Below are 24185 nucleotides of genomic sequence, written 5' to 3'. Positions count from 1 at the left end.
CGCATTTTTTATTTACTTTTCCACTGCTATAGTTTTATTTATTTATCCATTCCTTATTTTGTTTACTTGTTAACTACACATATTGTCATGCGCATCAGAATCAATTTATAACTTCATTGCTTAAACATTTAATTTTAAAATCAAGCTCCCTTTTTAGTGATATATTAATCCAATTCCTTCCAAGAATTTTCATTTTGCTAATTATATATAATTTTATGCAGTTCTTTAAAAATATATTTAGTATACCTCAACAGCAATAAATGCGTTATGTTAAAATTGCAACATGAGTCTAGTTTTTCTACTTTATTTAAGGTTTTTACTCTTTTTATGCTTATTATATGAAGAATATGGCTAACGAATAGTCATTTATATGCAGCGTAAATTATTGTTAGCACAACGTCTGGTGATTTTATAAACAGAAATTAATTTTTGAAGCATTTTTTTCAAATATTTCAATTTTTTTGTTTTTATTTACTGTTAATTTCAAATACATACTGTTGTGCCAAATTACGTTTAAATTTGGGAATTTTTCATTTAAAATTGCATTGCTTAAAATCATGAAAAATGTACACTTTTTTAAAATATTTAAAAATAATTTGTTGAAAAAATAAAACGTGAAAAACATGAATTATAACGAATTTTTAAGTTTAGAATTAGTATGGGATTTTTTTTTGTATAAACAAAATTTATCAAAAAAATAATTTCAACGTCTCTTTCAGGAACATACCATTTTATTTTAGCAAAACTTCAGTTTTTTTAAATATCGTATTTATTAGCGATAGATATTTTTAGAAAAATTTTCTTGGGAAATATGCCAACTTTTTAACTAAAACAGAAACTAAAATAAAAATGAAAAGTTGCATAGCAGTGTTAACCATTAATAAAAGATTAATTAAAACACCCACGAGACACATCATTTTATGCATTTTTTTATACACACTCCTAGAAATATAATTCTTACTTTCGATGATTCAGCAATCCTTGAGCTGTATTTCGTTAATTTTGAGCATTATTTTGCGATTTTCATTTCGTTATGAAACCACGTAGTTTGTGACAAAGCGCGAACTCTCAAATATATGACGAAAATGTTTCCTTAACTTGAAACCTCATCACAGTGTATTCTGGGAGATTGCTTACTAGAATGTCGAAACTAGAAGACCAGGCTATCGAAAATAAAGTCACGAAACAAACCGATCGGTCTCTATGGTAGTCAAGATGTCGAATCCCGCTTAAAGGCATCTGTGTAATTTATCTCTCTGTTCTATCTATCTTTCTTCTGTTGTCTGGAAAACAATGATCCACCTACATGGAGCTCACGAATGCATTTTTTTGGGGGGGAAAAAAGTAGAATGACGAAATATTTCGTTAATTATGATGAAATTCGTTTCTTCGAAGAAGTTTCGTCACTTTGACGAAAATTTCGCTCGAAGCATATACCAGGAAATAGTTTCGTCAAAAACGAAGAAAGTTTCGTAAAATGTGAGCATCTATTTTCTTCTGTGCACCAAATTGTTATATATTACTATATGTTTTATTTAATTTCATTTATAAAAAGTAATTCATTTAGAATTTATTTATAGTGAATGATATGCTAAATTTGATTTATATAGACTGGATTCATGTGAATTCAGTTTGTAAAAGTTTGATTCATATAAATTTAATAATATAGCGTTAAATTTATTATCATAGTTGTAAGAGCTTCTGAAATTTCTCTGAGTTGCTTATAAAACTTACTTTTTTTTGTTTCTTTTCAGAGCATAACAATACCTGTTAGGATTATTGTCACCGACGCCAATGATAATGCGCCAATGTTTGTTGGTGCGCCATACAGTGTCAATATCAGTGAAGTAAGTTTTGATACTTGGAATTCAAATTTTTAAACAACATTTTATGTGATATAATTAGAGATGAAGTTAAAGAACTGCATTTTCGTTGAAACTTTGTTGTTTACATTTAATTGAAACTATGACGACTATTAAGGAAAACGGTACTTTGAAAGTTGTAACTATCAGGCTTTACTTTTATTTAAAAAAAAGTTAGAAACTCATATGAGCTAACAAGAGAAAAAGCTTATGATAATTATGAGTTAAAGCTTATCATAAATCCAAGTGATATTCTTCGTTTTTTTTTCTTCATCAATCTAATCCTCAGTTCAAAATTTGTGTTTTTAATCAGAGGCAATTCATTTGTTTAAATTTTTGTTCAAAATTCTTATTTTTTAAAATAAAATCATAAAAAATATATTTATTTATAGGTTACTGTAGTGGGATCAACAGTCATCCAGGGAATCAAAGCTGTTGACAAAGATCAGTATGGACCGTTCAGCACTGTTGAATATTTCGTCGATGAAGGGCCTTATTCGGTATTTACTTTTATTTATTCTTTTGTCATTACAAATTATCTCTAAGAATGTGAATAACAGCTGGAATGAAATTAATTATAATGTACGTAGTGGGTAATCATGTGAATGCGATTTCTCTTATTTTATCTGTTTTCAAGATTTAAAAATTTGCAGTACGATTTTTAGACATGTTTGGAACTAAGCACTATACCATAAATTATATCTTATGAACTATTATAACATTCATGTGCAATATTAGAAAATTGATAAATTCAATAAATTTAATATTTTTTATGGAAATAGCGAATTGTATAATTAAACATACGCATGCTCATAACTTAGATGATAAAACTTTCTTTTTGCCGTGACATTTTTATGGCGTTACTCATGACATCATTCTTACAAACACTTGTTTTTTTTTCTTGTAAACATTCAGCACAACTAATGGCAACTAAGCACCGATTTTTTTATTTTATTTTAAAGTTTGGTCACATATTTAAAGGCAGCAAATTTTCATTTCTGTTGATGAATATCGCCGTTGAAAGAAAAAACAAACACTCGCCAGCTCATTCCAGAATGTAAACAAAATACTGGCGATACTCTACTTGACGCTTGTCGAATTCTTGCTATTCAAAGCTCGCCAACATTGGTGTTTACGAAAGTGAAAATAATGCTCCTATAGTGTGATAAAGTGAAATTTTAGTGTAAGACTATTCCATTATAATGGTTTAAGTTTAAATTACATCTTTTAAATCGTATATGAAACCTTGATTTGGTGTTAACCCATTAACCCCTTCCTTCTCGCTCCCGTGAAAATGGCGGGGTGAGTTTTCGCCCACAATTTCTCGCTCCCGTGATATTGACGGGCTGGAGTGTTCAGTAGCAAAGCGCCAATAAGAATATAACTAATTCATTTCCTTTGCCCAGAAAACATTTTATTTCTCATTTTACACACCAGACAGCAGTACCAGGATATTTTTTAGGGTAATTATGGATAGTTAGTTTATTTTAAACTAGATTTCAGCACTAATCAAATACGTAATATAAATGCAAAAGCTTAAAAATAAGCCCTTTTATGACCGTTTTCTTGAAAATTAACCGATCGTTAAGGGGTAAATAAAGCGTTCTTTCCCACAATTTCTTTGGGTTGTTTCTGCCAGATATTACACCACGGTTTTCACAGTGTAGTTTGTAAGCAATTTCTCTTCTGAATTCAATTTATAAGCCGTCATTTGTGTGTATTGATACCCCAAATGCATTACTTACAGATCGTTGAAAAAGTGCTAAGTTTATAAGCTATCACCAAACATTAAAAACATGAAAAGATTATATTCAACGAGTTCTTTTATGTATACTTATTTTTCATTCTAATTTTCATATATTTGAATCAAAACAATGGCTATTTGACGCACCCCTTGACTTCAATCTTCTTTAAGGGAAACCAGTTGCGATGACCTCAATTTCTTAACGATAATAACACAAAAGAAAACAAATCTCAAACTTATGTCAAACAAGATTTAAAAATTATTAAATCTCTATTTAATGCATATAAAAAAATCCAAAACGAAATAAAATAAAATAATATCAGTGGAGCAATTAAGTTTGGTTACTGAAACTATTCTCGAATTGTGATTAAGTTTATTTTTCTTTAATAAATTTATTGCGATTGTGTGACTCAATTGAAACAAAATTTCTCAACTGTAACAGGAAAATTTAAAGCTAATATTGTTTTGTTAAACAAAGTGATTTATATAGAATGTGATGTGATTTGTCTTGGGTCAGATTAATATTCCAAAAAAGGAAGAAAAAAATGCTAGTTTGTTATAAGCAATTGAAAATGTTTGGCCTCATTTATTAAAATAATATATCTATCAACAATCAATGCAGGAAATTGAATTATGGTTTTGCATGGAATAATAAGTACTTTTAAAAGAAAATAATAATGATAAAATTCATGTTATAAACAAAAAAATAAATCTGCAAAGATAAAATTTTAATTTCAAACTAAATTACTTTTTCCGCCATACAGAGATAAAAATACAAACAGTATTAAGTGGAAAATTTAGTAAAGAATTTAATAACAGAAACAAATCGTCCAGTACTTTTGAAAAACATAAGTCATTGAACTATTTTCCCTTACTAGCCTACTATTACCTACTATTTTAAGAGAAAAAGAGCATTCCGTGTACCTGCAACCATAAAAGTGCAATTTTAGTTATAGGAGAATGGGACGTTTCAATTCGTTTATTTCAAAAAATTATATAAATATCTCATTCTGAGCCGCGATGGCTCAGGGGATAGAGCGTTCGCCTTCCTATGAGGCGAACTGGGTTCGAATCCTAGTCGATACGAATTCCGCATCCGGCTTGCACCGACCACAGTGCTGACGTGAAATATCCTCAGTGGTAGACAGATCATGGGTTAGAGTCCCCCTGCGGTCAGGCTAACCGTGGGAGGTTCTCGTGGTCTTCTCCTCCATGTAACGCAAATGCGGGTTAGCTCCATCAAAAAGTCCTCCACGAAGGCAAATTTTTCCCAATACCGATCCAGGAGTTCCCTTATCTTCTGGATTGGGTTCAAAATTACAAGGCGTAAAGTCATGAAATTGGGTCGGCTGTTCAACGACGGTTATAAGATAAAAAATAAGATGTCTAATTCTCTTTCAATATGATTCTCTTTTTTTCCCGTTACTATGGCAACCGATTGTAAAAAGCAATTTTTTTTACGAAATGAAGATAACTGACTGCGAAAAATATTGAATAACTTTGTTTAATTGAAGTGCCAGACGATTGATTTTTCAATTAAATTTTTTGATAAATTCTCCATTAAAATTATTTTAATTTTATATCCGTATGGTAGAGGACATATTTCTATTAAAAATTCAATTTTTTTGCAGTATTATTTTTTTATAACCAAGGAGGTTAATCTTTGCTTTGAAAGAAACTTGCTATTTCGCACAATAGCAAACATTTCTGTTCAATTTCGTATAGTATTATTCGAAATAAATTATTTCTAACAAATCAAATAAATGTAAAAAAATATCTAATTCTTATAAATTAGCTGGAAATTATTTCAACCCATGACTGAACGCGTAAAAACTTTTTTAAAACACATAATTTCATAAAATAATATTAATATTTCTATTTTAGTTGGCCCATTTTGAGTTCAATAAAGGCTTTAATTAAATTTTGGTTAGATTTTGTAACTGCACATCTTGCGCTTAGTATTTTTCATAAATCTTTCTACCTCTAATTATATATAATTTTCTCTCTCAATTGTAATTTTTCTGAAACATTTTAGTTGTTATATCAACAAAAAGTTAATCAAGTTTTGAGAAAAAAAAAGGATTAATTTATATGACTACAGTATTTATTTTTTTCATATATAACTCATATTTCTTAAGGTATACTTTTTTTTAAATCCTCGCAAAAAGTAATACAAAAATTAAAACATTATAACGCCTGTAGGGCTTAAATGCTTGCAGAAAGCAATAAATTTCAGATTTTTGATTCCACAAGCATTGTAATAAGCACTTAATAATTGTAAGTACATACTACGTAAATATAAAAAAATAATTATTCTTCCGTAAAAAAAATTAAATAAAAAAGAGGTTTTAATTATTATGAGTTTTAATCAAAATGAATTTTGGTCGTGACATATTTGAATTAAAATGCTTTTTGATTTTAAATCACAAATATTTTATTTCGTTAACTTGTATACTGATCTACTTAAAAAATATATTTTTTAAATTTATTGATTATATTGTAATGTATTTTACTTGTTATTAAGTATAACTGACTTTGACTAATTTAAATGTAAATGGCAAAGGAGCTTGAATTGGCTATTCTGCGCCTAACTCATGTGACATTATGTTGAGGAATAACGAAATCAAATGGTATTATAAACTAAGTTTGGCAAAAAAATATGCCGCCTTGTTGTATACGCTTAAAAAAACGACAAATATCTCTAGAACTTGTCATCTGCATTTATAAAAATATTTCATGAAGGTTTATTAAAAGTTAATTTGTCATTATTAATGGTAATTTTATATTATTAATTATATTAAAATCAATAAAAGAGAAATGCACAAAATATGTGAAGGATATTAAAAAATGTGAAAAACTCCATTTCAGATTACGGTAAAAAGTACTTTCACTCAGGGTGGCAGTACTTTTTACCGTGAAATCCATTCTTACCGGAACATGCAACGGAACAAAAAATCTGATACACCATAATTTTTACAGTAATAATTACCATAAATCATTTAATCATTCTAATCAGATAATTATTACTGCAAAAATTACGGTATAATATTTTCCGGTAAAAATGGATTTATGGTAAAATTGATTTTAAGAAGGATGTTCCTGTACTTTATTCAGTATCTTGATCCGTAATTTTTTACAGATTAGTTCGAATGGTGTTACTTAACTGTCGCAGATATTTTATTTAAACTCTCTCGAATATTTTAATTAAATATAGTAAATATACACAAACACCACGATTTTTTCCCCACGATATTGTAGACGAAAACTCTTACTAATGTGGAATTTAATTTACTTATTTGATGGTCCAAAAATGCAAACTCAATAGTTTAATTCCAGTAATAATGCACTTTCAAAAGTCAGTATCATTTAGTTGTTTACAGTAATGATTTAAATGGTACTCATTATTCGTCATAAAATATGTCAAGTACATCAATTTGAGGTCCTCATTCAAACACAGCATAATCTTATCCAAATGTAGTAGCAACTTAAACTAATTTTCCATATTTATATTCATAAATATTTTATATTGTGATTTCTATTTCAATAATGGAATTTAATTTGATTATATGATGGTCAAAAATGCAAACTCAATAGTTTAATGTAAGCACCTAGTAAGCATAGTAAAGCACTTTTTATTATCAAAAATGCAAACTCAATAGTTTAATTCTAGTGGTAAAGCACTTTTTATTATCAAAAAGTCAAACTCAATAGTTTAATTCCTGTGGTAAAGCACTTTCAAAAGTCAGTATCATTTAGTTGTTTACAGTATTGATTTTCATTATTCGTCATAAAATATGTCAAGTAAATCAATTTTAGGTCCCCATTCAAACACAACATACTCTAATCCAAATGTAGTAGCAACCTAAACTAATTTCCCACATTTATCTTCTTAAATATTTTATATCGCGATTTCTATTGTATGAAGCTCATGAAGAATTGTCTTGAACTGAATTAAAGTTTAACGGACTTTTAAGGAAGCTTTCGATAAGTTTAATTAAAACTTGAAATTTAGTTGTTTTTTTTTCTTAATTCCATTAATCGGTGAACCGCAAATCACGCATCACCAAGTTTTGCAAAGAAAAACCAATTTCTTGGTGCTATAATCATGAAAGAAAAAGCGGTCAAGTGTACATTGAATAACCTAAAAGATGTGCTCTCTTAGGGGTAATTAAATGTAAAACTCGCTAGAATCAGAAGATTCATTACAGGCTGTTTTTTTCCTGCACAAGACCGATATGCATCATGTTATGAACTGTGACTAATTAGATATTTTTAGAATAGTTTGTTTTTGACTAAGAATTTGTTTTCATTTAAAACATAATGTGTATTGCATCATTATTGTAGTCTCAAGCTCCACAAATATATTTTTTATTGAAGAATATCGTTTCAGCTCCTCGTTTTACGAAAATAAGAAAATAAAAATAATAAATTAAAATAAATAAAATTAAAATAACCGTCGTTGATCAGCCGACCCAATTTTGAGGTTGCGACTACTAAGGTTCAACTCCGCAGCCTTGTAATTTTGAACCATTTCGGAATACAAGGAAACTCCTGGATTAGTACCGCCAGAGGTATGATTTGTTATGGAAACATGGAGGACTTTGTGACTCAACAGATTTAACGTGCATCAATCATCATTTGCTTCATGGGGAGTCTTCAGCCGGCGGGGAGTGAACCCATGACCTTATTAACGTGAACGAGCATATTTATTTCATTAAATTTATTACATTACAGGAATTGCATTTCAGTCCTTATCTTCATTATGCGTGTGCTGCTTATGGCTTTGACGTTAATAATAAATTGTTTTTGGAATTACTTTCCATTCGCCAACTTTTCTTTATTTTTGACTAATACGTAATTGTTCCTTGAGGCACTAATTACCAAAATTTTCAATTTTAAAAGTTAAGCGATGCAATGCTTAACTCATAAAAATATTTTTTGCCATATATTGTTTAAGCCCTAACATTTCTTTTTAACTTCAAAAGGATTTATGAACCTTTAACACTTTATAAATGAGCTAAATTGAAAAAAAAATGTTTAAGAAATCCTTAGTCCACTAAAATATTTATAGAGAGAGAGAGAGCAGTTGGAATTTTCTTAAAACATATTTTGTATTTTATTAAGCAAAAGTTTATCCGCATCAAAAAGTTGAGAAGTTATGCACCTTCAAGACCAAATCGATAATTTCTATTCCTCAAATTTAATAAGCGTTAACGATAAATTCAAGTAGGCTCTATTCTTATGCTGAAGCTACTTATTTTATCTCCAAAGCTTTAATAAACTATCTTAGCTGTTTGTGAAGTGTGAAAAGAATTAAATAAAACCGAAATTTAAATTAGTTTCAGCAAAATAACATTAAATAAAGTATCTATATTTTTAATTTTTACGCTATATGACATTTGTTTTGTCAATGAATTGTCATACAAAGAATTTTCACAATAAAATTTTTTTTCAAAATAATAGTAGTTTTCTTTATAAACAGTTATTAACGTCATTTAAAGAATTTCTCTGACATTTATTTTAATGAAAAACAAATTCAAAGTTTATTCTTTTCGAATCCATGTGCTAAAACATTATTTTTGAGTTGAATTGAAATTCTAATTTATTTTGATGATCGGGCACACCATGAAATGAGTTCTCTTTTAACCTTTTGCAGCTTCATTCAAGTTACAATAATTACATCAAAGAATACCATTAAATGTTTTTATTGGAGTGCTTTTTTTTTAAAACACCCCAAAATCACCTTTTTTGGTTCGTCTGATCAACGTATTGTATGCTTTCGTAATCGAGGAAGAATAAACTAAATTATATTCGTTTTTTCGTTTTCAGTTCACAAAAGCCATTTCAGTAACGCTTAACCGATCTAATTCCAGACCGCTTCAGTTATAAATGCCATCTAAGCGTAACACCGTGATAAATTAAGTTGCGGTGGATCAAGCATTTCTGGAATTAAGCCGTAAAATAATGTGAAAAGATACCCAGCAATAATTTTAAATTGATTGCATCCTTTGTGTAGTTATTTTTATACATTCAAGATAAATATATGTTATGTCTTAGTTATTTCAAAACTGTATTCTTTGGAACGATTCTTAGGAAAGATTTAATTTTTAAATAGAAGTTAAGAAGTTATATTTTCACGGAATGAAACTTTTTTAAAATTGAACAATCGATTTTTTAAAAAAAACTAAATTGAACCTTTTCTTTCGACACGTAATATTTTCTAACTTTTCCAAATAGTTTTTCTAACAAAAACTTTTTTTAAAACCAATTTATTGCAGATTAACTTTTATTGAAGTGAAAAACCCGAAAAAAAATTACATATTCTTCAGTTCCGGGAACAAAGGAAACCTTAGTCATATTTATTTTTTAGAATTTGGAAACTTCTTTTTTTTATTGATTTGCTTTTGAGGCAGAGTTTATTCGAAAAAACTTTTATTGTCCCGATCTAGAGTACATGATAATTATAGTTTGTTTAACACAATTATTGTTCATAAAAGTTTATCAAAACAAAATAAGTATACCTTTTTTATTTAAATAATAGAAGTAACAAATTGGAGAAAATATATAAAAATACATGATCATTTAAATTTTTTTGCAAAATATTTAAATTATTATTTTTTTCAGAGTTTTCGATTATATCGCTTTTCTATATAAGAGAAAAAGTAGAATGCGATTGCATTTGCCTTTTTTTTAATACATAGGTTTTTTGAGTTTTGTCAACTGCTTAATTCGAGACAATTACATTAAATTTATTAATGCTGATTAATTAAATTTATTAATTAAATTTAATTTATTAATTAATTAAATTTATTAATGCTGATTAAATATAAAAATTTATTGTTAAGATATTGTGTATTTAATTTACATTCCACGTTTTTAATGATCAGGCCATTTGAAGTAAAATTTAATAGAAAATTAGTAAATAGGTAAAAAATATTTTAATTCAAATTTTTTTATTCTATGCTTAACAGTTACGTTAAAATTTTTAAAATTGTTTTAAAATATAGATATTTTATAGAAATAAAATTAAACTTCTGTATATTCGTCGCATTTAACGTTTTGATTCCTACTTTGAGGCTAAGATAATTTACACAAATAAATTTAGAAAATCTCATTAAAGCAGACTAAATTATTTTATTTAAGTTATTATAAGGACTTGTTGAAAACATGCCCTGGTGGGTTGAGACTGTAGTTGTCTTTAAATACAGGTTGTGCAAACATTTACTATGTTTATTTAATTTATTTATATATTGTTACACACATGTGCAGGCCCGCCTTGTCATTTAAAAAAAATATGTAATGGCAATTAACCCATTAACGCAGACGTTTTATTAGATAATTTTCATACTTTTTTCATTATTTTGGGTCAAAATAAGCAGAAAACATAAAATCTAGTATTTCAATAATTGATAGTTATAAAATACAGTATGAAACACCGTTGTCTTTTTCTCTGCGTTGAAGGTAAAATATTCTTAATATAATTTTTTAATCAATAATTAATAGTTAATAATATAATTAATAATTTTCCAATTAATCATTTTTTTCAATTTTCACTTTTTTGCAGTAATTTAAAGAAGGCCCTTATTGCTGAATGTGAATGAACTTATAGCGTAATCTATGTATTTAAATACTAATCGCCTTAGTTTTTCGAATGCAAATTTCAAAACATAATTATGAAATTATGCTTTTAAATGTATAAATAAAGAGCTGCCATTACATTGAAATACTAACAGCATAAAAAAGCACTGTTTAGAGTTCAATAACAGCTGTTAGCTAATGTTTCCACAGCTGTTTATCTCAATTTGCACTCGGCGTGTTTTCTTCCACTAAAACGTTTTTTTTTAATTTATTTTTTTTAGTTTCTCTATTCTAGGCATTCGTTTCTCGCTTCAAAGCGACACAATTCTGTCGTAAGCACCATCTTTTGTAATTAAAGTTTTTTTGTGTTTATCTGATTCTTCAGTTATATGAAACATTCTGTCGCAATTCAGTTTGTACTTTTTCAAGCTGAACTCACATTAACGCGAAATAGATTTATTTGCTTAGACACAATCAAAATTGCCTCCGTATTGAAAATTGAAAGAGGGAAATTGGCCCTCTCTGGCCCCTAATATTTATATTAGGGACCAGAAAAATCCCTAACATAAATTTTATTTTTCTTTATTAACAACAATTTTTATCCAGTTTTTTATTGGTATTTCCACGGATTTCGTAATATTAAAAAAAGTTTTTTTTGTTGAAAAATCTTATTAAACACATTACTTTCTGATTCATAGAACAATAGACCTTTATACAGATTAGTTCTTGTCGATTCTGTATTCTTTGTCGAAAAAGTGTATGCATTGGTGTTATCTGATTTAAATGTGGAAAATATTAAAAAAAACTTAGATATGAGGAAGTAACTAGTAAGTCAGAATGAGATCTATCAAAACCACTTGAGATTGCCTAATCCTATTTGGAGGGTTTCCAATAATTAGTAGGGATTTATTGGATTTTAACTTTNAATGATGCCTAGAGGTCATTATTACGAATTGGCTATCTCAGATTTTCAATGTCGCAATCACAGTAAAATTTGTGTGCTTTCTCTCAAACTTGGACTTTTATGCTCCAGGCAGATGACGTAAGCCGAGTGCAGCGCCACTAATTTGCATATTGCAATTTTACTCAGCTACTCTTAGTGGACAACATATGCAAATTTTGCACGGTTTGGCTTACTTTTGAAAGAGTTATCGCTATTTTTGTGATTTTTCCTTAATTTATGATAACCAGTGTATAATATTGCTCATAGTTTAAAATGTTATTTTTGTATTTAGATACTAAGAGCATTAGTTTTTCCAACATTAATTTCAAATTTCAAAACATAATTATGAAATTATGCTTCTAAAATGTTGACGTTTCGTAGAAATAATCTATACATAATAATATATGCATAATAATATTTACATAACATGAATAAAAAAAACAATGCTTTGTTTAGGGTTCAATAAAAACTGTTAGCAAGTGTTTTTAAAGTTGTTAAGCCCAATTTTCATTCGACCATGTTTCCTTTCACTATAATTTTTTTTTTTTTTGGTCTTTTCATTCAAGGCATTCTTTTCACACTTCAAAACGACACAATTCTGTCGTAAGGACCATGCTTTGAAATTGCCATTTTTTTTTGCGTTTTTCTGATTCTTCAAAAATGAAACATCAATTCAGGCTCATTCTGTCTCACTTAAGTTCATATTTTTTCATGCTAAACTCGTGTTATTTACTAACGCAATATATTTGTATATGCTTTGCTAAAATCAAATGGCTTCAGTGTAGAAAATTAAAATAAATAAATATATAAATAGAGGTAATTATTAAATCTTGAATGGAATTTTTGGAGATATTAAATGTATTAGAAAAATTTTAGTTACAAATCAAAAAAAGAATTACAATTAAGACTCATAATTTATAGGTGGAAAAGACTGACAAAATTTCTAACTTGCGTATAGTATAGTTTAAAACAATTGAGTAAAAATGATAGATTATTGTTGCAATTTTTGTGTAATTCAACTGTTTTAAAAAATGTAGTGTCAAATTAAAAAAACAATACTAAGAAATTTCCCCCTTTTCCTTCTTTTCAATTTGGGGTTGGTTTTAAAATAATTATGCACATTTTTTTGAAAGTAAAGATGACGAAGTGAAATTTATGTATGGAGATAACTTTTCAACTGGTCTAGAACAGATAGTTGTATTCCTACTTTACATACAAGATGCTTTAAAATAAGCTTTTCAGTCATTTAATTTTAAAAAGGCAGACGAAATAGTCATGAAAGTCACTATGTACAATAAAGTGGCCATAACCCTTTTAAATGTGAAGAAAAATCGCATGTATTTATATGATATAACGAACGAGTAAAGCAATGACCAATGACGTCGGAAATACTGTCTTATAAACGGAGTTTAACGACGGTTTATAAAACCCCGTCATAATTTTCAAGCCTGATGAATTATACTTGTTGTTGTTTGAAAAATATATATCAACAGCATACGCATAATGAAGATAAGGACTGAAATGTAATACTTGTAATGTAATAAATTTAATAAAATAAATATGCTCGTTCACGTTAGTAAGGTCATGGGTTCGATCCCCACCGGCCGAAGACTCCCCGTGTAGTAAATGGCGATTGATGCACGTTAAATCTGTCGAGTTACAAAATCCTCCATGCTGCCATAACAAATCAAACCTCTGGGGGTACTGATCAAGGAGTTTCCTTATCTTGAGGATTGTTTTCAAAATTATAAGGCTACGGAGTTGAACATTAGTAGTCGCAAACCCAAAATTGGGTCGGCTGTTCAACGAAGGTTATAAAATATAAAACAAAATAATCAATACAAGTGCCCTGGTGGCTCAGGGGATAGAGTGTTCACTCTCCAATAAGGTGAACCGGGTTCGATACGAATTCCGCATCCGGCTCGCACCGATCACAGTGTTGACGTAAAATATCCTCAGTAGTAGACGGATCATGGGTTATAATCCCCTTGCCCTCAAACTAATATGTGGGAGGTTTTCGTTGTTTTCTTCTCTATGTAACGTAAATACGGGTTAGTTGCATCAAAAAGTCCTCGACAAAGGCTAATTTCTCCCAATACTTGATCCAGGAGTTCCCTTTTCTTCTGGATTGTGCTCAAAATTGCGAGGCTACGAAGTTTAATATTAATAGTCGTAAACCTAAAATTGGGTCGGCTGTTCAACGACGGTTATAGAAAAAAATAATCATACAATGAGGGGGTTCAATAATAAAATTTAAAGAAAAAAAAAGAAAAGAAACATCACATAACCACCTCTGGATTAAATTTTAACTTTGCACACATTCAGTTTTAGTCAAGGGTTTCTAATTTCTTAGAAATAGAGCTTAGTTTTCAGTTTGATTACCGGTAAACGGAATGAATTATATGAATTGCTTGCATTTCTGAGTGAAATACGTATACTACTGTATACATTTCATTCATTTTTTGTATAATATCTATTATTTTAAGCCAAACAGCCTAATAGTTTAAAACTAAAATTGATATATATTTTATTTCTCTAGCATCTTCTTGCCTTTGAAAGCAGTTTAGAGGGTCATGTGATTTTAACCTCAGCATTAGACTTTGAAACGTTGCCAAATTTTACAGTTACTATTAAAGCCAAGGTATGCAAAATGTCGCAATCTTTCCTCTGAAATGAATAATTCTTACTTTATTTGCACACTAATGTTTATCATACTTTTTTAGGACCAAGGAACGCCTCCTCAAGTTTCAGTTACTACATTAACAGTTTGGATTCAAGACGCAGATGACCAAAATCCAAGATTTTTAGCTGAAAGTTATAAAGCTATTCTACCTGAAAGGCCCATTTCGGTGAGAGCAATGTTTAGCATTATAATATTTATGGGTTTGGTTTTATGACCAACGTAGTAGTCCATTTTAAGGGTTTTAAATTATCAGCCAATAAATTAGCCAAATATCAAAAGTATTCGCCAATTTTCTAAAGTCTTCGCCAAATGCGAAGACTTTTGAATAACAATTTTTTTTAAATATATTTTTCTTTACAACAAAAAAAATTATTCGCCAATACTTTTACTAAAACACAATTTTATTCGCCAAATTTACGATTTTATTGCATTTAGTGAGGTGTCGAATGCTTAACGCAATCGAATGCAAACACAGCCTTTGATTTTTTTTCCATTTTTATTTTTGAATAATTCCAATATTAATACTATTTAATTTAAAAGTATAACGAATGAAATTGCAAAAAATTTAATTCGAATTATTCTAAATGAGTTTATTATAGTTATGACAAGGTCTCTAAACACTACAAAAATGGATACTTAAAAATCATAAAAATTTCTTTATTTTTGTCGAAAACTTTCATTTGAAATGCTCCAACAAATATTTTTTTCAAACTGAAAAAATTACTGTGTTCACATTTTTGATCTGAATTTCGGCAAAACTGCAGTGATTCCGTAATTGATTAGGAAATACGGCATTGATTATATGCAAAAAAAGCTCTCTGTCGTTTATTTTATTCTGACTCTTGTCAAACTCAAGCTTTGCTATTTTTCCTTTTTTATTTTGAATAATTCTAATATCAATGCTTCCATCTAATTTAAATTATTGTAAGTTTATTGATTATAGTTATAACAAGGTCTCTAAACACTGCAAAAATAGATACTTAAAAATCATAAAAATTTCTTTATTTTTGTTGAAAGCTTTCATGCGAAATGCTCCAAGCAAATATTTTTTTCAAACTGAAGAAATTACTATCTTCACATGTTTGATATGAATTTCGTCAAAACTGTACTGATTATGTAATTGATTAGGATATACAGCATTGATTCTAAGCAATAAAAAGAAAAGCCTTTTTTCGTTTATTTTATTTCTATTTTTGTCAAACACAGCTTTTTTTCTATTTTATTTAAAATTAAAAAGATTGAAATTATTAAAGATTTAATTCGAATTATTCTAAATTATTTTTTATTATAGCTATTACAAGTTCTCTAAACACTGAAAAAATGAATATTTAAAAATCATAAAATTTATTTTTCTTGTCGAAATGTTTCATGGGAAAAGGTTCCAAGAAAAAATGTTTTCCTCAAAGTGAAGAAATTACTATTTTTACTTGTTTGATCTGAATTTCGTCAAAACTGTACTGATTACGTAATTGATTAGGAAATACAGGGTTGATTCTAAGCGAAAAAGCTTTTCGCGTTTATTTTATTCTTACTCTTATCAAACTCAGCCTTTGTTATTTTTCCCTTTTTAATTTTGAATAATTTTAACTTTATTGCTTCCATCTAATTTAAATTATTCTAAGTTCATTGATTATAGTTATTATAAGGTGTCTAAACACTGTAAAATAGATACTTAAAAATTAAAAAAAAAATTGTGCTTTTCAAAGTCGTTTCATTGGAAACGCTCCGAGCAAGCATTTTGTCAAATTGAAGAAATAACTATCATCACTAGTTTGATGATATGAAATTTGTCAAAATTGAACTGATTTAAGTATTTGATTAGGAAACAAAACATTGATTCTAAGCAAAAAGTTTTTTCTCGTTTATTTTATTCCAATTTTTATCCAGCTCAGCCTTTTTTTCCTATTTTATTTAAAAATAGAACGAATGAAATTATAAAAACTTTTAATTCGAATTATTCTAAATTATTTTATTATAGTTATGACAAGGTCTCTAAACACTGAAAAAATTGATATTTAAAAATCATAAAAATTATCAATTTTATCGAAACAGTTTCACGAGAAATGCTCCGAGCAAACACTCTGTCAAATTGAAAAAATTACTATCTTCACTTATTTCATAATCTGGATTTAATAAAAAATTAAATTAACCGTTTACTTAATTGATTCAAAATTTTAGCATAAAACAAAGGTATTATGATTAAATGGTTAATAAGTCATCTTAAAGAGTCAGTTTCAGGAAGGCTGCTTAACTACCAGGAGCATTAACCCCTGCACCATGCCGACACGCAGTGTTTACATTTTTGAACTGAAATAAAAATTGTTATATCGCTCCCAAAATGCATTGAAATGACACGCTATTTAAGAAGCAGTTTCGTCCGATATTCGTGAGTTTACGTTTCGTCAAAAAGAATATGTCATCAAAAATAACGAAATGCCACTCAAAAATTGTTAAATCGTCAAGAAAGAGAGTTTTACTTCTGTGAGTTAAAGTGATTTTAAATATTAATAGGTCAAGCATTGCAGCTCAACAATAAAATTTAGTAGATTTGTTGGTTTCTTCGGCAAACTAAAGAGAATCATCCCAATTCATTTAAAGACTAAAACTTATTTTAGATATAAAAATTTTCGGTCGAAAATCAAATATTTAATTTTTTCAAACGCGTTATCAATTTACAAAAATTCAAAATTTTGTTGCTGACGGCAATTTTGTAAAACACAATTGTATCTGTGGCTCTTAAACAATAATAATAATAATAATAATAATAATAATAATTATAATTAACATTTACCAAAAATCTCTTTTTTGTACGCCTTGCTTATTTTCTAAAAATTCATGTATACGTTACATGTAAGNAAAAAAAAAAAAAAAAAAAAGACAAGTAAATGCAGATATTTTCACTGTATCATTTTTACAATGGCATTGCCCTTTCTTTATACGATATACAGATTCATTAAATTAACATTGCATTTTGCTTCGTTGCATATATTTTTAATATTAAGGAACAAATACGCCTCATTATTAAAAGATTGCTAATGTAAGTTCAATGCCCCTAGAAATTTGATTAAAGTAAGTACTAAGTAAAAGTACCTTCAGATGTTCTTAAAGCAGAGAAATGTCGAGCAATTGGCGACTATTGTGCCATGTTTTGGCACACGACTCTGAACAAAAAGCTCCCTCAAGCGTATGCCTCCATTCTTCTATTATAACTTTGTCCCACGAATAAAGGACTTCAAAAAGCGATTTATGATGTGTGTGTTTTTCGTTACGGTTACTTAGTTTCCTGATTCGCCTTTTCTACATGCCCTTCCGCAAAAAAATTTAATAATTTTTCATTTTTTTGAGAAAAATAAGGCAAAAATACTATTTAAAATGTAAACATTAAAATATATCCAAGGTTTTATGTAATGTACACTGTATGCAAGAAATCTATGTAGATAAAAAAGAAATAGTGTTGAGGAATTTTTTTTCAGGAAAATTAAACACATATTTTCTTCAAGGTTGCGAAAGGAAAACTGTTACTTAATTTCTTGATTAGCCTTTTTGGCATGCCCTTCCGCAAAAAATTGAAATAATTTTTCATTTTTCGAGAAAAAAGGTGAAAATACCATTTAGAATGTAAACATTAAAAAATATTCAAGGTTTCATGTAATGTACCCTGGATGTAAGAAATCTATGTAAATAAAAAATAGTGTTTATTTTCAGGAAAAATACATTTTCTTCAAGGTAACGAAAGGAAAATGAAAAATGCAAACATGAAAAAAATATCTATGAATAAAATTCAATGATGAAACTTTTATTTAATTGGAAAGATGACAAATTGCAATTAGATATGGGACAAAATATTTCGGAAATATATCTTCCTTTTGATGCAGAATTTCAGTTGGATATTTCAATATGAATTTAACGAATGTTTATACAGTAATGTGAGCGTGAAGCAGTTAAAATTAAAATGAAATTAGCTAATTTTAATATTTATACTGTGCTGAAATCAAGTACTGTTTAGTAATTGTTCTTAAAATTTTGTTTTAATTTTTTGAGTTTTTTAAACAAACAATTTCTTATGAATTCATAAAAATATTGAAAGAAATATTTTAGATTTTCAAGTAAAACAATCACTTGATTGTATTAAAATATAGATTTTATTATTAAAATTTAAATTGAGTTATAAGATAAAAGAAAAAAATGAAGGGCTAAACCTTTATGTTTAAATAGTAGTGTGCTGCGCTGTAACCAGGCACTGTTTAGTAATTGCTCTTAAAATTTTGCTTGAATTTTGAAAAATGTTTTTGTTTAAAAAAAAAGCCATTTTTTATGAATTTATTAAAATATTGAAAAAAATATTTTATATTTTTAAACAAAGAAATCACTTGATTGTAATAAAATCTCGATTTTATTATTCAAATTTAAATTGAGTCATAAGATTAAAAAATGTTGAAGGACTAAAAATTTCTGTTTAACTAGTATAATCTAACCTTTTACTTTTTAATAAATAGTAGAATCTAAATTTTTGCCTTGAAACTAAATAAAAATGTGTAATAAATAAACAATAAACGCAAACAAAAGAATATTTAATAAAAGCATAACAGAATATTTCAAAACCATAAGCGGATAAAGTTATTAAAAAGGATAAGTGTGTGAATTGGGTTCCCGTTTCATTATATCCGTTTCTTTGTTTGCATCTCTAAGCCGAATAAACTTTCAAATGTAAATTTTTCTGTTTAATTGTATCCTCACCATAAGAATAATTAGGTTGCCTTTATTTTTAAAATAAAAAAACAGTTTTCCGATTTTGTGCATAATAAGTATTCAGAAAGATGTTGCTAGAGTTATTTTTTAACAGTAACTTAATATAAATAGATATTTAGTTTTTATAATTTAATTAATTTAAAGATGCTATTAATATCCTTGTCATCAGCAGCAATGCATTGAAAGACAGTTAACATTTTACTCTAAAATAAAGAACAATTAAGCTGGTTTGTGGAAATTATGTTTTCATTTTTACTTTTCGAAGATTTTAATTCTGTGCGATAATAATACTAGTTTGACTTCACCTGGTCTATGACTTGTAAATAGTTTAACTTATTAAAAAAAAATAATTGTATTTAAAATAAATTTTTTAGAAACTTTTTTATTGTGTGAGTCTTCATGATTTTGAAAGTTTGGCGTGCAAATGCTACACTTAGTTTTGTGCATTTAATAGAGATTAGTATTTTCAAGTAGCATAACACATCTTTTTACTGCGCTGCAGAAGTCTTAAAAAATTGGTAATCTTCTTCTAAGATTTCCAGCAAAAATGGCATATGCTCTATTTCGCTTCGCAATAACCTCTTAGATTTATTATTGAACCTCAATATAAATAGTTTGAACTATCTCAATAATGTGTAATGTTGATTCATGTTTCTGTACAAATTGAAATATAGTAACGTGTTATCAAGTGCACAGAAAAAAATGGATATTCAAATTTTACGTTTCTGTGTTTTTGACGAAACCGTTTCATGGTATATGCTCTCAGCGAACATTTCCTCAAAGTGACAAAGCAACAATCGTAATTCGTCAAAATTATGGAAATATTTCATCATTATAGTTTTTATCGCCTAGTTTAATGAGAGATATAGGGAATATTAGATTAGTGGTGATGAGCACAGCTGTGGTGCTGCCATCTGTGTTATGAGAGTTGTGTGAGGTCACCAATTGAGGACTGCTGGGCAGTGGTAACTCCTAATGTGCTAAAGGAAGGGATGATATATTGTTGGGTCATCACTGAGATTTAAACCCAGTCGGTCATAAGATTGACACGTTAGCAATCACAGCTAAAGTAAATACCCAGTTTTATGGAGCTAAGTGACTTCATGAGGCATCCACTACAAGTCTTCATTCTAGTTTACTACAATACTCGTCGTTACATTCGTTACATTTTCGTCATAAATTTAAGACTTCGCGTTTCGTCACAAATCACGTGAATTTGGACGAAATGATTCTCAAAATTAAGGAAATATAGCTCAGGGATTGCTGAATCGTCAAAAGTGAGAGTTTTATTTTTAAGAGTGAGTTATTTGCTTATTAAAATAGTTCTATTCCGTACTGTATATTAAGGTATAGAAAATTTGACTAATATTGCTGTGCATTACGTACTAAAATTTCTGACAGAGTGACCAAATAGCAATCCAAATTAGGTTCATTTATTTAAAGAGGGTTGTTAATACTTAAACTTATGAGTTTTAAGCAATAAAATAAACTCTCTACTTTATTATTTTAAAATTTTAAATGCCTCGTTTTTTAATACATATATTTCAATCAATTTATATTCTAAAACAATTTAAAATATCCGTTTAAGTTTATAGAAATGTATAGAAGTATAGATTATGAATATTATCTGTGGGAATAACGTTAAATTATAGAGCTATTAACACCATGTTGAAATTGTTGAATAAAAAAGAAAAACCGCAATTACGAATGGGGTAAAATGCGGTGATTTTCGCAACAAGTTGATTACCGCTTCACTGCCTGATCTGGAATAAATAAAAATTATATGGAAACAATTTTCGCAACTTGGAACAGTTTTAAACCTTTCAATTTTGTCCATTCTCAAACTTTCCGGTCGATTTCTGTTTCATTCATTGGTCATTTTAGAACACCTTTCTTTTGTAACCTTTAAAGGTCAAAACCGGATGCAAAGTCATGCTATGTGACTACGATTTCCGTTTTCACCTGTCGCCATTTTTTTTCAACCTCCATATGGCGGAACGGCTCTTCGTCATATAGAATCGCTAATTAGCTGATCTTCTAAGGAAGCGAATCATCTTTCTTCATGGTCAGTACTTTCTAATCTTACATATCTGTTATCTTCAACAGCATTGGATCATTCTTTAATTTAAGACTAACCAAGGTCAAAGCGTTTAATAAATTTACACATTTCTGCTGTGTATTCCTTGAACCAAGATTATCTTTAGGCTTATTCTAGTAAATAGTAAACTATCAAAGACTTAATTTATGACTCAAATGCATTACTCTAAAAAGTCCCAATACCAAATACTCTGACAAGAAAAGTTACTAAGTCGTGCAGTTGAATTTATTGATGTGAATTTGAAACAGTTCTAATCTTTAAATACGTTATCGTCTGCAGTATTAGATCATTCTTTAATTAATAAAGACTAATCAAGGTTAAATATTCTGATAGATTTATAATTCAGTATTCCTTGAATCAAGATTTTCTTTAGGCTTATGTTAATCTTTAGGCTTATGTTGTTTAGGCTTAAACAGTAATCGACTGAATTTTTTATTTATGAGCCATTTAAGAACATTATACTAAAATCTCTACTAAAAAATTGCAATAAAAAGACATGATAAATACACATAGATTTTGCTTGCATAGATTAAATACACATAGATTTTGCTACAAGATATAACTGCTGTTTTTTTCATAAAACATTTACATATACATGTTAACACTGCTATAGTTGTTAATACATGTTTTTGGCACATTTTTTTAAAAAAAAATTATACTCAAAAAGTATTCTTGTTAACATTAAAACATTATCACAGCTCACAACTGATATAATCTCAAATATCCCCATAAAAGTGCAAAGCGATATCATAATTGGTTTCTTAGAAAAGGTACATCGCAAAACGGTCGGTTTTAGCATTATGATATATGCTCTACTGACTCTCTTTATGTTATTTAAAGTGAAAGTCAGATAAAAAAGAACTTTTTTATAAAAACATAATTTTTCTAATAAGAATAATGAGAACAAATTATGAAAAGAACATGAATTTATGAAAAACTGCAGTAGTTGCATTTTTTATCCGTTTTTTCGAATCAAAATAATATAACTAAATTCATTACAGAGAAGTAACTGTAGTTCCAAATGTATTTTATTTACAGAGCTTATTTGAAGCATTTCAAATACCACAACCATTAGTCATACCTTTCAAGGCGTCATTTTTAATGAAATGCAAACATTTTTTTAAATTTCTATAGACGCCTAATTACTAATGAGTAGAAAATTCAAAATGAAAAATAAAAAAACGTAAAATTAACATTAAAATCTTCCATGGATTAAATTTTTATACGTTACGATAATTTTCCATTTATTCGATGCGGAACTTTAAGAACGATATACACTATGTCTTTTTTTATCTATTAATCGAAAATATATTGATAATAAATGGGGGAAAAACGTATTGAATTGGTAAGAACAACCAATTACATTCTATTATCTCACGTGTTTTTCAATGGAGGGTTTTATTAGTTGTTTTTTTCCCTACATAGTGGTCATATGCTGGTTAATTTACGAATACTGATAAATAAACAATTTAGTTGAATAAAAGTCTGTATTTAATCGATATATACTGAAATTTAATATTTCAAAGCCAGTTGTCTCTTTAACTATTTGTCAATAAAAATGTAAGCATAAGAGCTAGCTGTTTTTTAGTGAATCTCATCATTCTTTAGACACAACTATATAATATTCTATTCAAATGACTTTTTCAACCACTTAAAAAATGTATTCCATATTACATTACCTTTAAAATTTGGCTAGTTTTCTTTTCAACCTTGAATTTAACCATTTAATCACGTTGCTTGGAAATTAATCACCAAATACAATGTGTGTAAAACATTTTTTAAGCATTTATAATTTTTCCTTAAACAAATGAATCGTTAAAAACCAAATTAATTTCTTATTGAAATCTTACGTGTTTATTATACGAAATGCGAAACAGCTTTTTTTAAAAAATAAAATAGTAAATAGACAACTATTGCGATTACGACAATGTAGTACTAAAAATGTTTTATTTTGATGTAAAAATGATGGCAAAGAAGTAAGAAATCATAAACAGTGTAACCGCTTTTCAAATCTTAGAACTTAAACTGAACAGTTTCTTATGTTATCAGTTTATATATCTATATCCACGGAAAACCAAGTTTTAATCTTAAAAATAATATTTTGATGGTCTATACAAAATCAGGTTACTAAACTTTGAGAGGTAAATATGGCATCGTTACGGAAAAGCGCTGATGATGACTCAATTTTGCAATAATGATAGACATGCACGCACTATGTAGCGCTGATGATTGATTTACCGTTGTTCTAAATATACTTTTTCTTGATGATTTAGATGTAGGCTAAGTTGAAATAGAAAAGATTTAAGTCTCTGTATCTTATCAATAAATTAATAATAGATTCGAAATCCTTAAAGAACAAATTCGATTCGCCGTTGCATGTTTTAATGGATATGACCAAGTACGTCATTACTTTTAAAAATAATATTACATCTCGTTAGAGCAAAAAGTATTGGTAATTTTTTTTCTCCAAGAACTTTGCTTATTTATATACTTTGGAGATATTTCAAACTAGAAAATATATACTTAGA

At 28.1% G+C, this 24185-nt stretch overlaps 1 protein-coding gene across 3 annotated transcripts in view; it reads left to right on the top strand.

Annotated features, from left to right (window-relative positions):
* LOC107449919 (protocadherin Fat 4-like Cad96Ca) overlaps nt 1-24185 on the top strand; it is a 116311-nt gene that overhangs the window by 71687 nt on the left and 20439 nt on the right. For all 3 annotated transcript variants that reach the window (XM_016065607.3, XM_016065600.3, XM_016065615.4), the window contains 4 exons: nt 1755-1847; nt 2255-2362; nt 14667-14768; nt 14851-14976. In XM_016065607.3, coding sequence (XP_015921093.1) covers nt 1755-1847; nt 2255-2362; nt 14667-14768; nt 14851-14976 — 429 coding nt within the window. The remainder of the gene's footprint in view (nt 1-1754; nt 1848-2254; nt 2363-14666; nt 14769-14850; nt 14977-24185) is intronic.

Source organism: Parasteatoda tepidariorum, chromosome X2 (assembly GCF_043381705.1).
Source record: "Parasteatoda tepidariorum isolate YZ-2023 chromosome X2, CAS_Ptep_4.0, whole genome shotgun sequence".
In the NCBI taxonomy this organism is placed as follows: Eukaryota; Metazoa; Arthropoda; class Arachnida; order Araneae; family Theridiidae; genus Parasteatoda; species Parasteatoda tepidariorum.
The sequence above is the reverse complement of the archived record's forward strand: the minus strand, read 5'-3'. Positions and strand labels throughout refer to the sequence as shown.